This window comes from Sus scrofa, chromosome 6 (assembly GCF_054392235.1).
Source record: "Sus scrofa isolate SSC_HxYL_T2T_F1_AM1 chromosome 6, Sscrofa_HxYL_maternal_Yorkshire_Landrace_v2.0, whole genome shotgun sequence".
NCBI classification, from domain to species: Eukaryota; Metazoa; Chordata; class Mammalia; order Artiodactyla; family Suidae; genus Sus; species Sus scrofa.
The window spans coordinates 151970642-151990185 of NC_139388.1; the positions used below are offsets into that span (position 1 = coordinate 151970642).

The 19544-nt window shown below is 47.1% G+C and overlaps 1 protein-coding gene across 8 annotated transcripts in view; it reads left to right on the plus strand.

Annotated features, from left to right (window-relative positions):
* The window catches only part of JAK1 (Janus kinase 1), a 246024-nt gene that overhangs the window by 206097 nt on the left and 20383 nt on the right, over positions 1–19544 (plus strand). For all 8 annotated transcript variants that reach the window (XM_084958634.1, XM_021093534.2, NM_001434996.1 and 5 more), the window contains 5 exon segments: positions 307–646; positions 2185–2370; positions 8602–8759; positions 10564–10687; positions 12914–13100. In XM_084958634.1, coding sequence (XP_084814760.1) covers positions 307–646; positions 2185–2370; positions 8602–8759; positions 10564–10687; positions 12914–13100 — 995 coding nt within the window.

Sequence of the window (19544 nt, forward strand, 5' to 3'; positions counted from 1 at the left end):
CCCAGCAAACAATACCATAGATATGTCAGTTTTGCTGTCCGCCTTCATGCCCCAGAAAATCTGATGATACTTGTACGAATTCCCATTTTAGCAAATTCTGTGGAATATGTGCTTTTCTGTTTTCTTTCAGTCCCTCGTCACCCCGAGCCTCTTAGGATTGTCGTCCTCAGTGGTTTACTCCACCTGAGACCCTCTTTCTCAGTTGGCAGCACATGGAAGGAAGGTTTATAGCCTTAGGTTCCTTTCTGAGCGGCTCTCTGCTAACCCATACATGAGAAAGAAATGTCTTTTTCTACTTGCTTTTAGCTACAAGCGATATATTCCAGAAACATTGAATAAGTCCATCAGACAGAGGAATCTTCTTACGAGGATGCGGATAAATAATGTTTTCAAGGATTTCCTAAAGGAGTTTAACAACAAGACCATTTGTGACAGTAGCGTGTCTACGCATGACCTGAAGGTGAAATACCTGGCTACCTTGGAAACTTTGACCAAACATTATGGTGCTGAAATATTTGAGACGTCTATGTTACTGATTTCATCGGAAAATGAGATGAGTCGGTTTCATCCAAATGACGGTGGAAATGTTCTCTATGAGGTGATGGTGACTGGAAATCTCGGGATCCAGTGGAGGCAGAAACCCAATGTAAGTGGTGGTGGGTAGCTGGTCAGAACAGAACGTCCTGTGTCATACGGTCTATTATTTAAACTGCTGGGATTTCCTCTCTGCGTGTTCATCATCCCTGGTTGGCTGAGTTTATTTTAAGGCCTGGAGACTATGTATCATTCATCCTTTACTGCATCCTTGTAGCAGTGCATCTGAAATAAGTATTTATTGAGTTTTGTAGGGAAATAGAGAAATGTAACAACATATACAATATGTAACAGTATAGTATTAATAGCAGGCATTGTGCTTACCACCTACCAAGTACTTTTCTAAGCATTTTGCATGTATTAACTCATTTATTCCTTAAAACAATCCCACGAGGGGATACGACCATTTTCCCTGTCATAGAGATGAACACAGAGAGAGACAGAGACGTTAAGAAACTTGTCCAGAGTCATAACTAATTAATATGTGAAGAGTTGAACTTAGGCTTCGGGCTCCATGAAATGGGGTAATTTTTCTTGCAATTTGAAGCTTCTTTTTGAAGTGTTTATTGATGAAGCAATAGAGAAGAGTGGTTTAAAAGCATGGGTTTTAAATCTAGAGATTTGGTTCAAATCCTAGCTCCTCTGTTGATACTTCCATGGCCTTGGGAGAGTTCCTTCATGCACATCAGCCCCATATTATTCATCTGTAAAATGGAGATACTTACTGTACCTGTCTCATCGTGTTGTTTAGAGAACTGAATGTCATTTAGCACAGAGCTTGGCATATAACAGATGTTCAAAAAGTTATTATAGCTGCTGTTGTCATTGTTATTACTGTAAATAATATTGAAGTCAAGGAGGGATTCATTTTCTACTCCTGTTTTATTCTCATGCTGAAATCACAATGCCAAACACTTACCGAGTACTTTCTGTGTAGTGTGGGTACTGCATTAATGAGAAAATTATCTCCTCGAAGAACCTTGTGGAGCTGTAAGACCACTGGTTTCGGGATGGGGCAGTGGAGGGTCGGAGAGATGACCTAACTGGTTAAGTAACGGGCAGAGGCAGGATCTTATCCCAGATCTCTAGTCTCCAAGACTCGTGCTGCACAACATACGTCAACTTATGCAGACAGGTACAATCCTTTAGGATGTCCAAGCATGGGGTTCATGCCTTCTCTTGAAAATTCCGACCTGAATATGGCTCTAATGTCAGGACAGTCAGTAATAGATGCTCCAAGCCAAAAGCTGATGTTTAACACAGGTATTGGTCCAGAAGTGGGGGGACCTGATGGTAGATGCATGTCCAGTGGGCGGTTATTCCCTTCCTGAGCTGACTTGCACGTTATAGGGCATGTACAGTAAAGAGCTTAGTCGGCGTGTTGATCAAGGTCTCTTCCAGGCGTAAGATCCCTGATGGGGCCCGAATAAGCCCATGGGCCGACTCTCCCGGTTCCTCTGTAAACACAGGCACTCGGGCTTTCCCTTCCTTGGCTGCAGGCCCTAGGTTGGTTTGCTAGGAGCATTGACCTTTGACCAATAGAAAATGAGAAAGCTGACCTCACTCTGTCACTTTTATGCATCTTATCAGGTTGTTCCCATTGAAAAGGAAAAAAATAAACTGAAACGAAAAAAACTGGAAAGTAAACACAAGAAGGATGAGGAAAAAAACAAAATCCGGGAAGAGTGGAACAATTTTTCGTACTTCCCTGAGATCACTCACATTGTCATCAAGGAGTCTGTGGTCAGCATTAACAAGCAGGACAACAAAAAAATGGTAGGTTTGCTCCAGAAGCGACTTGGCCTGGATCTGGGGCCGCGAGGGAGCCTCTGCCGGGGACAGTTAGGCAGCACAGGTGCTCGACGGTTCCTGTCACATAGAGAATCTCACTATGTCTTATTTAAGCCGGAACGTTCCTGTTGCTGACCTTAACATTATCTCTGTCAGTTTTAAGTCACACAGGTATATCGTAGTGCCTTCCTTTGGTCTTTTTTTTTTTTTTTTTTTTTTTTAATTCAGTGAATTCTGTTATATTTGGAGTTGTACAACCATCATCCCGATCTAACTTTAGAACATTTCCATCCCAAACCCCAGGCCATCCCTCCCCTCCAACCTGTCTCCTTTGGTAACCGCAGGTTTTTCAAAGTCTGCGAGTCAGTTTCTGTTCTGCAGATCAGTTCATTGTATCCTTTTTTTAGATTCCACATGTAAGTGGTAGCATATGACCTTGGTGTCTCACTAGTCTGACTAGTTTCATTTAGCACGACAATTTCTAGTCCGTCCATGTTGCTACAGATTACATTATTTCATTCCTATTTATTTATTTATTTGCCTTTTGTCTTTTTAGGGCCACACCTGCGGCATATGGAGGTTCCCAGGCTAGGGGTTTAATCGGAGCTGTAGCCGCCTGCCTATGCGAGAGCCACAACAACGCAGGATCTGAGCCACGTCTGTGACCTACACCACAGCTCATGTCAACCCTGGATCGTTAACCCACTGAGCAAGGCCAGGGATTGAACCCGCCTCCTCATGGTTCCTAGTCAGATTCGCTTCCGCTGTGCCACAACGGGAACTCCTTTATTTATTTTTGTCTTTTTAGGGCCGAACCCATGGCATATGGAGGTTTCCAGGCTATGGTTTGAATCAGAGCTGTAGCCGCTGCCCTACACCACAGCCACAGCAATGTCAGATCCAAGCCGCGTCTGCAACCTACACCATTAGCTCGCGGCAGCGCTGGATTCTTAACCCACTAAACGAGGCCAGGGATTGAATCTGCATCCTCATGGATCCTAGTGAGATTCGTTGCCTCTGAGCCATGACAGGAACTCCCCTCATTCTTTTTTATGGCTGAGTAATATTCCATTGTGTGTACATACCACATCTTCTTTAGCTACTCCTCTGTTGATGAACATTTAGGTTGCTTCCATGTCTTGTCTGTTGTATATAGTGCTGCAGTGAACATTGGGTACAGGTGTCTTTTTTTTTTTTCTTTTTGCCTTTTCTAGGGCCGCATCCATGGCATATGGAGGTTCCTAGGCTAGGGGTTAAATCTGAGCTGTAGCCACCGGCCTACTCCAGAGACACAGCAACGAGCCATGTCTGTGACATACACCACAGCTCACGGCAATGCCGGATCCTTAACCCACTGAGCGAGGCCAGGGATCGAACCTGCAACCTCATGGCTTCTAGTTGGATTTGTTAACCACTGAGCCATGTCGGGTACAGGTATGTTTTTGAGACATAGTTTTCTCTGGATGCCCAGGAGTGGGATTGCTACATTGCATGGTAATTCAAGTTTTAGGTTTCTGAGGACTCTCCATACTGTTTTCCGTAGTGGTTGCACCAATTTACATTCCCACTAGCAGCGTAAGAGGTTCCCTTTTCTCCACACCCTTCTTTGGTCTTCAGATACGTATCTGCTTCAGAAAGCGTATTTGCTTTCCTCTCAAAGATGTTTTAGCATCAGTATTTAGTTCACAAAGGTTATTGGATTTGAAGGAAGAGCCTGGTGAGTGTTAGCAATTTCCCCCAAGGGCTCCTGCACTACCCAGCCTCTCTGCAGAGTTGGGTGGGTCATCTGGGATGAGGTCAGTGGGAAGCCCCACTCTACACCTGAGCCATGGCCACAGTGACAGTCCTCATGATGCTGTCAGGCACACCCAAGTGACTCTCGGACAGAGGAAGGGGTGTTCAGCCCCACTTCCTCTTCTTGGTATCACTTGAGGACATGATCTAGACAGGCAGGCCGGCTTGGCAGGGGAAGTGGGAGCCCTGCCAAGATAAACATGTTTGTGTTGGGAAGTCACAGCTGACAGCACGTAGAGAAGACAGGCTGCTGAGACAGGGCGCTCCATGAAACAAAGGTAGTCTTCTAGGGAAATACCGTGTTTTGCCTACCATTTGGCAAATACTGTGTCAAAATCCTAACACTCAGTGCTGGGAAAGAATGTGGTGAGAGGGCTTAGGACAGGTGCTCATCCTTTTGCACCTAAAGTAACTCGTCTTTTTTGGTGTTCCTTTTGGGAAAGTAGTTTGGTAACATATGCTAAAAGCCTCGAAAACATCTGTATACTCCTCTGTTCAGGAAACTAGGCTCTGTCTTCCAGAAACAACGAGAGATGCGGGCAGTGATCTGTGAATGGGAGTGTTTATCCCAAGAGCACTTACAGTGCCAGATACGGAAACTGACCTGCACACGTGAGAGTAGGAGAATGGGAAAACAAAACACAACTCATCTGAGGAGGAGAATATTATTGCTGAATTTTAAAAAGTCTGAAAACAATGCTTTGTAAAAGGAAAAAAGCAGAGTATGAAACTGTTGGTAGAACGGAAGCAATTTTGTTAACACATTTTGAAGCATGGGAGTTCTTGTTGTGGCCCTGCAGAACCTGACATAGAGTCTGTGAGTTCATTCCCTGGCCTTGTTCAGTGAGTTAAGGATCCGGCATTGCTCAAAGCTGTGGTGTAGGTCGTGGATGCGGCTCGGATCTGGTGTTGCTGTGGCTATGGCTGTCACCTGCAGCTGCAGGTCTGACCTGACCCCTGGCACAGGAACTTCCATATGCTTCAGAGGTGGCCATAAAAAGAAAAAACATTAAAGTATGCCTACTCTCACATACACATGTGAGATATTAGCAGCTATTTGTTTCTTGCTTGTTTTTTTAAATTCTTATGGCTGCAGCTTTGACCTACACCACAGCTGCAGCAATACTGGATCCTTTAACTCACTGTGCTAGGCTGGGGATCGAACCCATGCCTCCACAGAGACCCAGCTGCTGCAGTTGGAGTCTTTAACCCACTGCACCACAGTGAGAACTCTAACAACTATTTGTTTTTGATGGGATTATGAGTGATAGAAATTTTCTCATTCTCCCCACCCTCCCTCCTTTTTGTAAATAATAAATACGCATTGATTTTATTAGACAACTGTGGTAAAAACGTGGAGCAAGACGTGGAGGAGCCCATATAGACGTTAGTGGAGAGATGGACAGTGGAGGCAGAGAGGAAGTGAAAATAAGTGCTGTCCATTCTGCATATTATAGCTACTAGGTCATTTTATATGATGTTTCTACATTATCTTAGGACAAGGACCTTAAGGTGTCAAAACTTGGGCTCCGCTTCCGGTGATGGGGAAGCTGAGACTTACGGGGAGGGGTGTAGAAAGTTGCACCGGGTTGCACCCCGAGGATATGGCCCTGCAGCCTGGGCTGCTTTGGTTGTTCTCTTCCCCAGGGACCTTTTAGTAGGGGAGAGGTTGGGACATCTGTGACCTGGCTTTCAGTATGGTCAAACCCTGAAGATGCTTGGCAGAGGTGGAACAGCCACCAGCTGCTGGAAGTTTTGTGAGCCTGCCCCATCCTGTCCTGGCTGACAGAGTCACGTCTGGCACCAGATGGTGCACCTGTCATCTGAGTCAGGGCTCCTTTTGGCCACAGGGGCTGGCGGTCTGTGCTCTGTAGAGAGCAGCAGGAAGGCAGGAAGAAGTAAATACTCAGTCTCCTTGTAACTTTATTTTTCTTTACAAATAGTCGTCCTCCTATGTGCCAGGCACTTCTTATTCCAAAGACTTTACAAATACCAACTCTTTTTTTTTTTTTTTTTCATTTTCATGTCAACCCTATGAGGTGGGTATATATTCCCCATTTTACGGAGGAGGAAACTCTAGTTAAGAAGTTAAGCAGTTTGTCCGAGGTCACATTGCTATTGTGTTAATAATATTTAACACTTTTTCATGTATAAAATGATGACATATGCTTAAATGTAATAGAAATTGGAGATACTGAGATTTGAACCTCAATAAGCTGACCCCTGAAGCTGTGGGTTAACAACATGTGATGCTTTCGCTTGTTTATCTCACTGCCCTGTGCCTTCCCAGCCATGGGCCTTCCAAGCAGTCCTTTGGTTGCTGCTCTTTCGGGAAGGCATGGTGCTACCATGTTATCAAATCATAGCTTGATTCACCTGTTCTCTCTGCATCTTCCTGACATCTCCCCGTTCTGTTCAGGCTTCTGCTTTCAGAGGACTTAAGTGCTAACATGGTTTCCCTTTTATGTGACTGGGTGAAAGTCTGCCCAAAGCCAGACTGTGTCGAATTTGATGTTTGGGGCTCTGCAGAGAGACACCAGCTCACACTGGCAAGGAAGCTCCCTTAGCACAGAACCCTTCCTGAATCGCCGCCCCTGTGGGAGCCCTGCCCCCTCTCGGCCCCCTTGGCTCACAGCCCCAAAGCACCCTTCCCTTGGCATCCTCGCTGCCTGTCGTGAAGCCCCTTACCTTCATTCTCTGCTTGCTTCCATCCTCATGCACTGGTCTTCTCGTCTCTGTCTACTTTTCTTTGCCACCAGCCTCTTCTTTCTCCATTAAGAGTCTTATAATCAAGTGTCATCTTACCCTTCTCTGAAGTCTCAGGTGCTTGTTAAATGTCTTAATCCTGGCTTGTGTTCTTTCTTTCATCAGATGCTCCTAGTTGACCCCACAGCTCCTCTCCCATGGTCATCTCTGCTTAGGGTTATCAGATCACACAACACCCTCACCTGTCTTCACCTCTGAATGTGTTTCTTCCTTCCAGGGAAATTCTCTCCCTCCTCTTCCCTTTTGCCTTTGCCTCTCCTACTTTTTGGTTGGTTAGTTGGTTGGTTTTTTTGTTTGTTTGTTTGTTTTTTGTCTTTTGTCTTTTTAGGGCCTCACCCATGGCATACGGAGGTTCCCAGGCTGGGGGTCTAATTGGAGCTGTTGCTACCGGCCTACACCAGAGCTACAGCAAACGCCAGACTTGAGCTGTGTCTGTGACCTACACCACAGCTCATGGCAATGCCAGATCCTTAACCCACTGAGTGGGGCCAGGAATCGAACCTGCAACCTCATGGTTCCTAGTCGGATTTGTTTCTGCTGTGCCATGACGGGAACTCCACCTCTTTGAATAAGACTTTCTTCCTCCTCCAGACCTTCAGAGGTCCTTGGATTTAATCTAGCAGCCTCATTGTTATGTCTGGGACCATTCCTGGACTGAAATCCAGGAGTTTCACCTTCTAGACCAGCTCCGTATAAGATGAAACACCTGTGACTGAGTTTCCTTTTCTAGGAAACAGGAATAACGTGTGTTGCCAAGCCCAGAGTACCACCTGCACACTGTCTGCTCCTCGCATCTGCACTTTTGTTTTTTTTCTTTTAGGGCACCTGCGGCATAAGAGGTTCCCAGGCTAGGGGTCAAATCGGAGCTACAGCTGCTGGCCTACACCTCAGCTACAGCAACACGGAATCCGAGCTGCATCTGCGATCTACACCACAGCTCACAGCAATGCCAGATCCTTAACCCACTGAGCGAGACCAGGGATTGAACTCACATCCTCATGGATATGAGTCTGATTCATTTCCGCTGTGCCACAATGGGAACTCCTCACACCTGCACTTTTATACCTCTGCCACCTGATTCAGGCTTCCTCTTCCATCTGGACCCAGGTCTCCTGCCTGTCATAGATGCCCGTTTCCCCTTCCCAACATACAAAACTCTCTGTTCTTCATCTGATACAGTTTTTTTTTTTTTTTTTTTTTTTTTGTCTTTTTGCTATTTCTTGGGCTGCTCCCGCGGCATATGGAGGTTCCCAGGCTAGGGGTCTAATCGGAGCTGTAGCTACCGGCCTATGCCAGAGCCACAGCAACGCGGGATCCGAGCCGCGTCTGCAACCTACACCACAGCTCACGGCAACACCGGATCCTCAACCCACTGAGCAAGGCCAAGGGATGGAACCCGCAACTTCATGGTTCCTAGTCGGGTTCGTTAACCACTGCGCTGTGATAGGAACTCCATCTGATACAGTTTTGAAGCAATAGTGAAAGAGTGTGAACCGTCAGAGTCCTATATAAATGTAAGGGGCACAGTTATTATCAACAAAACGAGCTTCCCTCTGGGTCGTGCGCTCTCCTCAGTCTGCACCACCCCACCCAGAGTCAGCTGCTAAAGACGGCAGGTGTGTGATGTAACCCTGGGCCTTTCTTCTCTCTCGCCAGGAACTGAAGCTCTCTTCCCACGAGGAGGCCTTGTCCTTCGTGTCCCTGATAGACGGCTACTTCCGGCTCACAGCAGATGCCCATCATTACCTCTGCACCGACGTGGCTCCCCCGTTGATTGTCCACAACATACAGAATGGTTGTCACGGTCCAATCTGGTTAGTCCCGAAATACTCTCAGGTGCCTTGAGTGTGAAGGGAATGTGTGAGCTGGCGGGGCGCTTGCCTCCCCTGGCACAGGGGTCCTCAGGTATTAGCTTAGTGCTTGCCCGGCGCCCTTTGCCATTCCTGCTGTCCTGGCCAGGCCTTCCTGCCAGGCCTCACCGCGGTCCTTGCAGCAGCACCTCTTCTCCTTTCCTTGGCTGTCTCCAGGGCTGAGCCCCTCACCTCGCCACAGCTGACCAAAAAGTGCTACCCTTTCTAACCCCTCGCCGTGCCAAACACGTTGCGTGACTCAAGAAAGCTAGGACACACGTCTCAACAGCAGATGGTGTAGTAAGAAATGGACTCCTGAACCAGCTGTCCTCCAGCGGCAGAGATGTAACAGGGAGGCCATGCCTGCGGCATCTCAGATCTGGGACCTCTGGTGATGGGTGCTTGGTACTCTATGAGGCAGTGAGTAGGTTAGAGCTTTGATCACAGACACGCATACCTTTCTCACATGTGTGATGTAACTTCTGTCTGCTTATCTGAGTTCTGCCATTTGAAGCAACATGGCTTCAGCATACTTCCTCTTCTGCACTGCTGTCCTTAGGCAAAGGAAGACAGCTGCTGTATTTCTTCTGAGTCTCTTTTCTCAGACCACAATATATCTGCAGAAGCATCTCTTCAGTCGCCTTTCACATGAAGCGGTTCCCACCTCCTGCCCTGTCCTGGTTGCCTCCGACAGTGGTGTGGCCCCTGGTCTGGAGAGGCTCACGGACTCGCAAAGAGACAGACACACAAAGAATTGCAGAGCAAGCATTGAGCCTTAAAACATGTTCCTTGCATCTCCCAACTATTGGGAGGCTTCAGGCCCATCGGGGCGCTTGCTTTTCCCCTTGGCCTGGAAAGCCCTCCCTCCAGCATCTCCACACTTCCTCCAGGTGTCACTCAGATATCCCTTCCTCAGTCACCTTACATACAGGAGCATCACCTGTGCCCCCTCTGCACCCCACATTCCCTGGGTCCTTCACTCTGCTTTACTTTTCTTCAGTGACACAGTAAGTTTTTGTACATATCTGTTTGTTTCCTGCCTGCCTGTCCTTGCTCCCAGCGACCGTGGAGCCACTGGTCTCTGCCCTTCGAACACATGTTTACCCCACAGCCCTCTCTCACCAATGCTTAGGGAGCAGAATGCACTGGCTGTGGGGACCTCACGTGTGGATTTGTACAGTAACTGTTCACTGCCCCCTGTGTGCAGGACTCCTTGGTCCTGGGGCACAGGGGTGTGGGACTGGCATGCTCTCTGCTCACAGCTTTCTGATCCTCATGCATTTCTTTATTAGTGTCTGTTCCTCCCTTACTCACTTGCTTCTGGAGAGCTCCTCTGAGCCAGGCGTGCTCATACAGCAATGAACAGAACGCCCCCAAATTCACACTGTCCTGAGGCTCATGTTTTCGTCCCTCGGCCTGGGATGGCGGGGAGGGGTCCCTGCCACGTGTGGGGCAGCTCTGCACCCCAGCCTTGGGGGAGTGCTTCTGACTAGAGTGGAGGGGACGTGGCTGGGGAGTGGACATGAGCGGACTCAGCGCCCCGGGCAGCCGGCTGAGTCCTCTTTGAGACCTTGGAGACTGATGTGTTCCCAGGCTCCTCAGCATCTCAGCTTGCCTCGTATCTCCTACGGGAGAGGACTCTCGGACCCGGGGCAGGTAACGTGGTGGACCGTCAGACTAGAGGCAGCTCCGGGACGTGGACGTGGCACGGGCTCAGGATGCTTGTGTCTGGTGTGAGCTTTCTCCCCCTGCCGCTCTCTCCCCGCAGCACAGAGTACGCCATCAATAAACTGCGGCAAGAGGGCAGCGAGGAGGGGATGTACGTGCTGCGGTGGAGCTGCACTGACTTTGACAACATCCTCATGACCGTCACCTGCTTTGAGAAGTCCGAGGTCAGTCAGGACCCTGGCTGGGGCCCGGCCATGTGGCCGTGGCGTGTCCAGCGCCGCCTCGTCCAGGAGGTGCTGCAGCGAGGGACCACCTTTGGGGGATGGAGGAGGAAAAGCCTGGGGTCTGAGAAGACTCCCTGGCAGCTCTGACAGGGCAGCCAGCTCTCCAAAAGGAGCCTGCTCCCAGGCAGCCAGACCTGGTACCCTGTCTTTCCCATGGCCCTTCCTTTCTTCCTTCAGGGAACCCATGGCAGGGGCGTCCTATGCTGTGGAAGGTGAGACACGACCAGGGAACCAGCTCACACCAAAAAACTCTCGGAACCCTGATCAACAGAAACCCAGAGCTATGTCTGCGGTTCACTGGTTTTACAAACCGGTACCAAGAAGGCCTTTCGGCAGCTAGGCCTGCTGCACTTTCCCCAGATGGTAGCTGCAACATTTTAACAGACAGATCCCTGTCCTGTGTTTTGACAAGATGTCTGTTAGTGTCTCAGGTGCGGCTGGAAGCTGGGAATGATGTGAGAGGAATCCCGAAGGCTAAGGCAGAAGCCAGAATTGCTGAGCTGACCTCACTAGACCACAGTGCTTTGTTATTCATGTAATTTTTTAAAATACAAGAAATGTGGGCGTTCCCATCGTGGCGCAGTGGTTAACGAATCCGACTAGGAACCATGAGGTTGCGGGTTCGGTCCCTGCCCTTGCTCAGTGGGTTAAGGATCCGGCGTTGCCGTTAGCTGTGGTGTAGGTCGCGGACGCGGCTCGGATCCTGCGTTGCTATGGCTCTGGTGTAGGCTGGTGCCTACGGGTCCGATTCGACCCCTAGCCTGGGAACCTCCATATGCCGCGGGTAGGGCCTTAGAGAAGCCAAAAAAAAAAAAAAAAAAAAGTACAAGAAATGGACTATTTTAAAAGACAAGGTTTTACAGAATTGGTCCAGGTGAATACACTAGTGTTGATTGGGTTCCCCGAAAACCGAGACAACTGGGCCAGGGGAGGGGCCTGCGGGATGAAAGGCAGCTCACTGGCTCATTGTAGACCTCAGGCGCCGGAAGGAAAAGCCCTGGAGAATTCCTGGGGCTGGACGTAGCCAAGAGCAGAAGAGGAAATGGCAGGAGGAGCCCAGGGCTGCCGGGAGTCCTGGCGTCGTCTCTAAGGGCCCCTGCCCGCCTGGGGTGTTTGGTATAGCTCGGCCTCGTGGCTGACACAGGGGCAGTGGCCCAGCACTCGGCAGGCCTGTGGCCTTGGCAGGACCCCTTTCTTCTGCATTCAGCCAGTCTTTGGAGGAAGTTCAAGATTTTTATCACGATGGGAGCATGAGACAGTCCGACCACCTTTTGAGGTGGAATCAACCGGTGCTGTACCAAGAATGTCAGTGATTGAGTAACATGGCCTGTCTGGTGTCAGACTACCTGGGGCGAGCAGGAATCATAGATGAGATGACTCATCCTGTTTATTTTAGCTGACTAGACACTGTGCTAAGCACTTGACCTACGTGTTCTCATTACATTACATTAGCCATCTGAGATAGGTTGTATTATCCCCATTGAACAGATGAAGAAACTGAGGCATGGAGATTTTAAATATTTTATTCCACTTTGCACATAAGTAGATCTTACCTGCTAAAATAGTTTCTTTTGTACGGGAGTTCTCATGAGGGAAAACTTCTGCTAATCCTTCCTCTCTGGGGCACCATACAACCTGGAAACCAGACCAGACAGCTGTCTGCCACCTCCCAGGAGCTTCTTGGAAAAGCTCAGTTGGAGGGAGTTCCTGGATGAATTTTGCCATAGTCCTTATTGTTTCCTGTGTAGTGGTATTTGCCAGCTTTTGTAAAGTGCTTACTGACTTCTTCACATGCACCGTGTGGTGTAATCGTAGCAGCAATCCTGCGAGGCTGGCATTGTCATCAAGTTCATCGTAAGGGCCCAAATGAAGTGATGCTCACACAGGAGTCGCGCTGCTCTGTTGTGCTGTCTCCCTGGTGTTAACTCCCTTTTATCAGTGCCTTCTCCTGGATCTCCTTTTATTAGTTATTTAGTTATTATTTCATTTGCTTATTTATAATAAGCTTTTCATTTCTGAATAATTTTAAGGTGTACTGAAATATGACGGAGATGGTCCAGCGTTTCCATATATGCCCTCCACCTCGCTTCCCCTGTGAACATTGTACAGAGATTTGCCTGACCCCTTTTAAAACAAGTCCTTTCTGACCCTTTTCCTGAATGGCAGGTGCTAGGTGGCCAGAAGCAGTTCAAGAACTTCCAGATTGAGGTGCAGAAGGGCCGCTACAGCCTGCATGGCTCGGACCGCAGCTTTCCCAGCCTCGGGGACCTCATGAGCCACCTGAAGAAGCAGATCCTGCGCACGGACAACATCAGCTTCGTGCTGAAGCGCTGCTGCCAGCCCAAGCCCCGAGGTCGGTTCCCAGGCCGGATCCAGGCCGCGTCCCCTGTGATGCTCCCAAACCCGGCAACCGAGATGCTGGGTGCTCTGAGCAAGGTGTCCTTCCGCCGCACTTCCCAGGTGTTTTCCATCGAGTTTTGTTGCATGTCTGTCCCTGGGCCAATCCCCTTCCTCAGGTGTCAGCATTTTCTTTAGAAAAGACATACACCTCTTCTCGCCGTCTCAATTAGGCTGCAGAAAAAGGCATGTTTAGGACTAGTAAGCAGACATTTGCTTCTTTCTTCCTTTAGATAGCATGACTTGAGAGCTCGCCTGTCAGTGGTTTATTTAAGAAATGATTCTGGCATGTCTTCTGTGGGCCAGGAACTATGTTAGATGCACAGAGTCAGAAATACTTGAGACCCAGTCCCTGTGCCCTGAGCGTTTCCAGCCTAATGCAGAAAATGTTACAGGTAAATGAGGCCATTGCAGCCTGTGATGGGTGTTTTAATCAACACACACACACACACACACACACACACAGACACACAACCTGGGGTTGCAGAGGAGGAGAGGGTCAAGATCCCTGAGTCACATGGCCTGGAAGGCTACACGAGGAGGTGGGTCTTGAGCCAGGAGTTGGACAGTGAGCACGAGGTTGCCAGTTAGCCAAGGGCCTTCCCAGCAGACACTGGCAGGGCAAAGCAGCAGGTAAAAGCAGGGGCTGCAGAAAGGTCCCGAGGACTAATGTGTTACATGAAGGTAGGAGGAGGGGGAGGCGAGACTGGGAGAACAGATTTGGGATCAGCAGGACGCCTCGGAGCTGGGGCTTTACGTTCAGGCAGTAGGGAGCCATGGGTGGATGAGGGAATAAAATGGATAAGAGAGGAGAGGAACTCGGCTGCCTTTTTTCTTTTTAAATGGAAGTATAGTTGATTTATAGTGTTACATTTGTTCCTAGTGTCCCGCAGAGTGATCCAGTTATGTGTGTAACTGACCTTGTTTGTCTATTTTATATATAGTAGTTTGTATCTGCTAATCCTAACTCCTAATTTATCCTCTTTTCCCCTAAATTTGTTTTCTTTTTTTTTTTTCTTTCTTTCTTTTTTTTTTTTTTGTCTTTTGTTGTTGTTGTTGTTGTTGCTATTTCTTGGGCCGCTCCCGCGGCACATGGAGGTTCCCAGGCTAGGGGTCGAATCGAAGCTGTAGCCACCAGCCTATGCCAGAGCCACAGCAACGCGGGATCCGAGCCGTGTCTGCAACCTACACCACAGCTCACGGCAACACCAGATCGTTAACCCACTGAGCAAGGGCAGGGACCGAACCCGCAACCTCAGGGTTCCTAGTCGGATTCGTTAACCACTGTGCCACGACGGGAACTCCCCTAAATTTGTTTTCTATGTGTGGAGTCTGTTACTGTTTTATAAATAAGTTCATTTGTATCATTTTTTTTTTTTGGTCTTTTTAGGGTCGCACCCACAGCATATGGAGGTTCCCAGGCTAGGGGGTCCAATTGGAGCTACAGCTGCTGGTCTGCGCCACAGCCACAGCAACACCAGATCTGAGCTGTGTCTGCAACCTACACCACAGCTCACGGCAACGCCAGATCTTTAACCCACTGAACAAGGCCAGGGATTGAACCTGCAACCTCATGGTTCCTAGTCAGATTCATTTCCACTGTGCCACGACAGGAACTCCCTGTATCATTTTTTTTAGATTCCACATTTAAGTGATACCGTATGATTTTTTTCTCTGACCGACTTCACTTAGTATGATAATCTCTAGGTCCATCCATGTTGCTGCATATGCCATTGTTTCATTTTTTTAATAGCTGAGTAATATTCCATTGCATATATGTACCACATCTTATTTGTGCATCTGTTGATAGACATTTAGGTTACTTCCATGTCTTCGCTATTGTGAGTAGTGCTTCTGTGAACATTGGGGTGCATGTATCTTTTCAAATTAGAATCTTTTCCAGATATATGCCCAGGGATGGGATTGCTGGATCATATGTAATTCCATTTTTAGTTTTTTGAGGAATATCCGTACTATTTTCCATAGTGGCTGCACCAGTTTACATTCCCGCCAGCAGTGTAGGAGGGTTCCCTTTTCTCCACACCCTCTTCAGCATTTTTTATTTGTAGACTTTTTGATGAGGGCCATTCTGACTGGTGTGAAGCAATACCTCATTGTAGTTTTGATTTGCACTTCTCTAGTAGTTGACAATGTTAAATATCTTTCCATGTGCCTGGCCATCTGGATGTCTTCTTTGGAAAAATGTCTGTTTTGGTTTTCTGCCCATCTTTTGATTGTTTGTTTTTTTATTATTGAGTTGTGTGCTGTTTGTATATTTTGGAAATTAAGCCCTTGTCAGTCACATTATTTGCAAGTATGTTCTCCCAGTCTACAAGGTGTCTTTTCATTTTGTTTATGGTTTCCTTTGTTGTGCAAACCTAAAATTTGAATAGATCCCATTTGTTTATTCTTGCTCTTATTTCTACTGTCTTAAGGGACTGACCTAAGAAAACAATGGGACAGTTAATGTCAGAGAATATTTTGCCTATCTTCTAGAAGTTTTATGGTGACATGTCTTATATGTAAGTCTTTAAGCCATCTGGAGTCTATTTTTGTGTGTGGAGTGAATATTCTAACTTCATTGATGTGCATGTCCAACTTTCCCAACATCATTTGCTAAAGAGGCTGTCTTCTCTCTATTGTGTATTCTTGCCTCCTTGGTCAAAGATTAATTGATTGTAGTTGTATGGGTTTATTTTTGGACTCTGTTCTGTTCCATTGATCCACATGTCTGTTTTGATACCAGTACCACACTGTTTTGATTATTGTAGCTTTGTAATATTGCCTGAAGTCTGGGAGAGTTATGCCTCCTGCTCCCCCCGCCCCAGGATGGCTTTGGCAATTCTGGGTCTTTTATGGGTCCATGTAAATTTTTGGATTATTCTAGTTCTGTGAAAAATGTCATGGGTAATTTGATAGGGATTGCATTAAATCTATAGATAACTTGGGTAGTATGGCCATTTTAACAATATTAATTCTTCCAATCCAAGAGCATGGAATATCTTTCCATTTCTTTAAATCATTTTCAGTTTCCTTTATTACTGTTTTATAGTTCTCAGTATACAAGTCTTTCACCTCCTCAGTCAGGTTTATTCCTAAATATATATTTATTTATTTGTCTGTTAGGGCTGCATCCACAGCATATGGAGGTCCCCAGGCTAGGCGTGAAATTGGAGCTATAGCTGCCAGCCTACACCACAGCCACAGCAACGCAGCATCCCAGCTGTGTCTGTGATCTACACCACATCCGACAGCAATGCTGGATCCCCAACCCACCGAGCAAGGCCAGGGATCAAACCAGCATCCTCATGGATGCTAGTTGGGTTCGTTAACCACTGAGCCATGACAGGAACTCCTTAAAATTATTTTAATATGATTTTAAAAGGGATTTTTTAAACTTTCCCTTTCTAATATTTCATTGTTAGTACAAAACAAAAAACAAACAAAAAAAATGCAGCCTACTTCTGAATGTTTGTTTTTTGTCTTTTTGTGATTTCTTTGGGCTGCTCCCGCGGCATATGGAGGTTCCCAGGCTGGGGTCGAATCGGAGCTGTAGCCACTGGCCTATGCCAGAGCCACAGCAACGCGGGATCCGAGCCGCATTTGCAACCTACACCACAGCTCACGGCAACGCCGGATCGTTAACCCACTGAGCAAGGGCAGGGACCGAACCCGCAACCTCAAGGTTCCTAGTCGGATTTGTTAACCACTGCGCCACGACGGGAACTCCCTACTTCTGAATGTTAATCTTTTATCCTACTACTTTGCTAAATTTGCTTATTAGATCCAATAGTCATTGTCTGGAGTCCTTAAAGTTTTCTATATAGTAAAAAACTATATAGTTATATATATATGTGTGTGGGTATATATGTATGTGTATATATCTCATACTCTATACGATACTATATAGTATCATGTCATCTGCATATAGCAACAATTTTACCTCTTCCCTTCCGATTTGGATACCTTTTATTTCTTTTGTTTGTCTGATTGCTATGGTTAGGACTTCCAGTACTGTGTTGAATAGAAGTGGTTAGAGTGGACATCCTTGTCTTGTTCCAGATTTTAGTGGGAAGGCTTTCAGCTTTTCACCATTGAGTGTTATGTTGGCTGTGGGTTTGTAATAAATAGCTTTTATCATGCTGTCATATGTCCTCTCCATACCCACTTTGGTAAGAGTTTTTATAATGAATACATGTTGAGTTTTATCAGATGTTTTTTCTGCATCTGTCGATATCATGTATTTTTTCTTTTTGTTGTTGATGTGGTGTATGACATTGATTGATCTGTGTATGTTGAACCATCCCTGTGACCCTAGGATGAATCCAGCTTGATCTTAGTGTGTGATCCATTTCAAGTCTTCCTGGATTAGGTTTGCTAGTATTTTGTTGAGGATTTTTGTATCTATATTCATTAGAGATATTGGCCTATAATTTTCTTTTTTGGTAGTGTTTTTGTCTGGTTTTGGTATCAGGGTATGGTGGCTTCATAAAGTGTCTCTGGGAGTGTTCCCTCTTCAGTCTTTTGGAATAGTTTCAAAAGGATCCGTTTAAGTTCTTCGTCGTATGTTTGGTAGAATTCCTATCAGCTGCCATTTTTTAAGCCCCGTGAACAGTGTCACTGATGTCTTCGTAGGTGGATTCCTCACTTCTCAGAGTGTGAGAACCGAAAGGACACTTAGGGATCACCTGTCCCATTTTATAGAAGAGAAAACTGAGGCCTAGAGAAGTGAAGTAGGTCTCGTTGAAGGTCAGGGCCAAAGGAGTTTGAGTGCCAAGTCTATCCTCAATGCCAGATCCCTTGAGTACTGGTTTTTTGATGTTTCTCTACCACAAGGTGCTGCCCTGCATGTGTCAGATCCTTCCCTTAGAAGGAGTCAGGTCTCAGGGAAAGGGCCGCACAGCTCTTCCGGAGGCCCAGCAGGTATGGTCAGAGATGCTCTGAGTAGTCTGTTTTTAACAGGATGCATTTGTGTGTACCTACATCAGGGGTGGGCAGAGGAAGCAGCACCGGGACAAAAGGGGGCCTGGGTTCTTGATGTGTGAATCATTTTTTATCTCCCAGCAAGGCACTGTCACTGAACTTGGTGAAAGAGGAAGGACATGTGTTCTTGTTGATCAGATAGGGTTTCCTGCCAGCCTTGGGGAGTAACTGCAGCCTTTGTTTTTGTGCTCGAAGATGTTCTGCAAAGGTGAAAACATATCTGCCCCTTGTCTGTGAGACCTTGGAGTGAATTAGAACCTTAGAGCCCAGCAACCCTATTTATTCACATAGTCTCTCCTTCCAGGTATTAGAAGTGATTTCACTTTTTCTAGGGATTAGCGGGCTCTGGGTGAGGCTGAGAAAATGGAGAGCAGTAGCCGTAGCAAGTGAGAAGGTGGCGGCAGGTTGGAGGCTGGGACGTAATTTCTTTGCTGGGATTAGCTGGGGATGTTTCTGGTGTAGCTGCCATCCCTGCTGGCCCAGGCCTGGCAGCCAGTGGCTGTGGTGGGAGAAGCACAGGGTCGGAATTGAACCCCTCTGTCACGGTTTCTGTTGAGGCTCCTGGAACCTGCGCTGAATGTGTTCAGAGCTTGTCTCTCCACTTGATTATAAGCTCTTAAGGCAGGACCTGGGTCTCATCACTGATTAATGGGAAACACAGCACCCAGCATAGAATCAGTGCTAACAAATATCTGTGGAGGGAGTAATTACAGCAGTAGCTGCTGTATCGGTGGGTACCTAGTAGTCCTAAGCAGTTTTTGTGTGTATTTGCATTTTAAAAAATCTGCATGATGGCTCTTTGTAGCTATTATAAAGATGAGGAAATTGAGGATCAGAGATGTTCACTGACTTGCTCAAGGCCACACAGCTAGTAGTATTAGTAGTAGTTCCAATTACAGTGGCAGTAAATAATGAGGATGATGATAATGGCTATTATATGCGATTCATAACTTTGCCAGGCACTATTTGAAGGTCTTTCATGTTTTGGGTGGGTTTTTTTTTTTTTTTTTTTTTTTTTTTGCCTTTCTCTAGGGCCACTCCCACAGCATATGGAGATTCCCAGGCTAGGGGTCTAATCGGAGCCATAGGCACCGGCCTACACCAGCCAGAGCCACAGCAACACGGGATCCGAGCCGCATCTGCAACCTACACCACAGCTCACGGCAACGCCGGATCCTCAACCCACTGAGCAAGTCCAGGGATCGAACCTGCAACCTCATGGTTCCTAGTCGGATTCGTTAACCACTGGGCCACGACGGGAACTCCTCATGTTTTAATTATCTCATCCTCAGAACAATCTGAGGTGTGTTGTTATCTCCATTATACTTACCCAAGCTCACTTGGGTGATCTTAGTGGAGGCGCAGGGATTTGACTTAACGTCTCCTGACCCTGACGCCCGGGATCTTTCTCCTACGT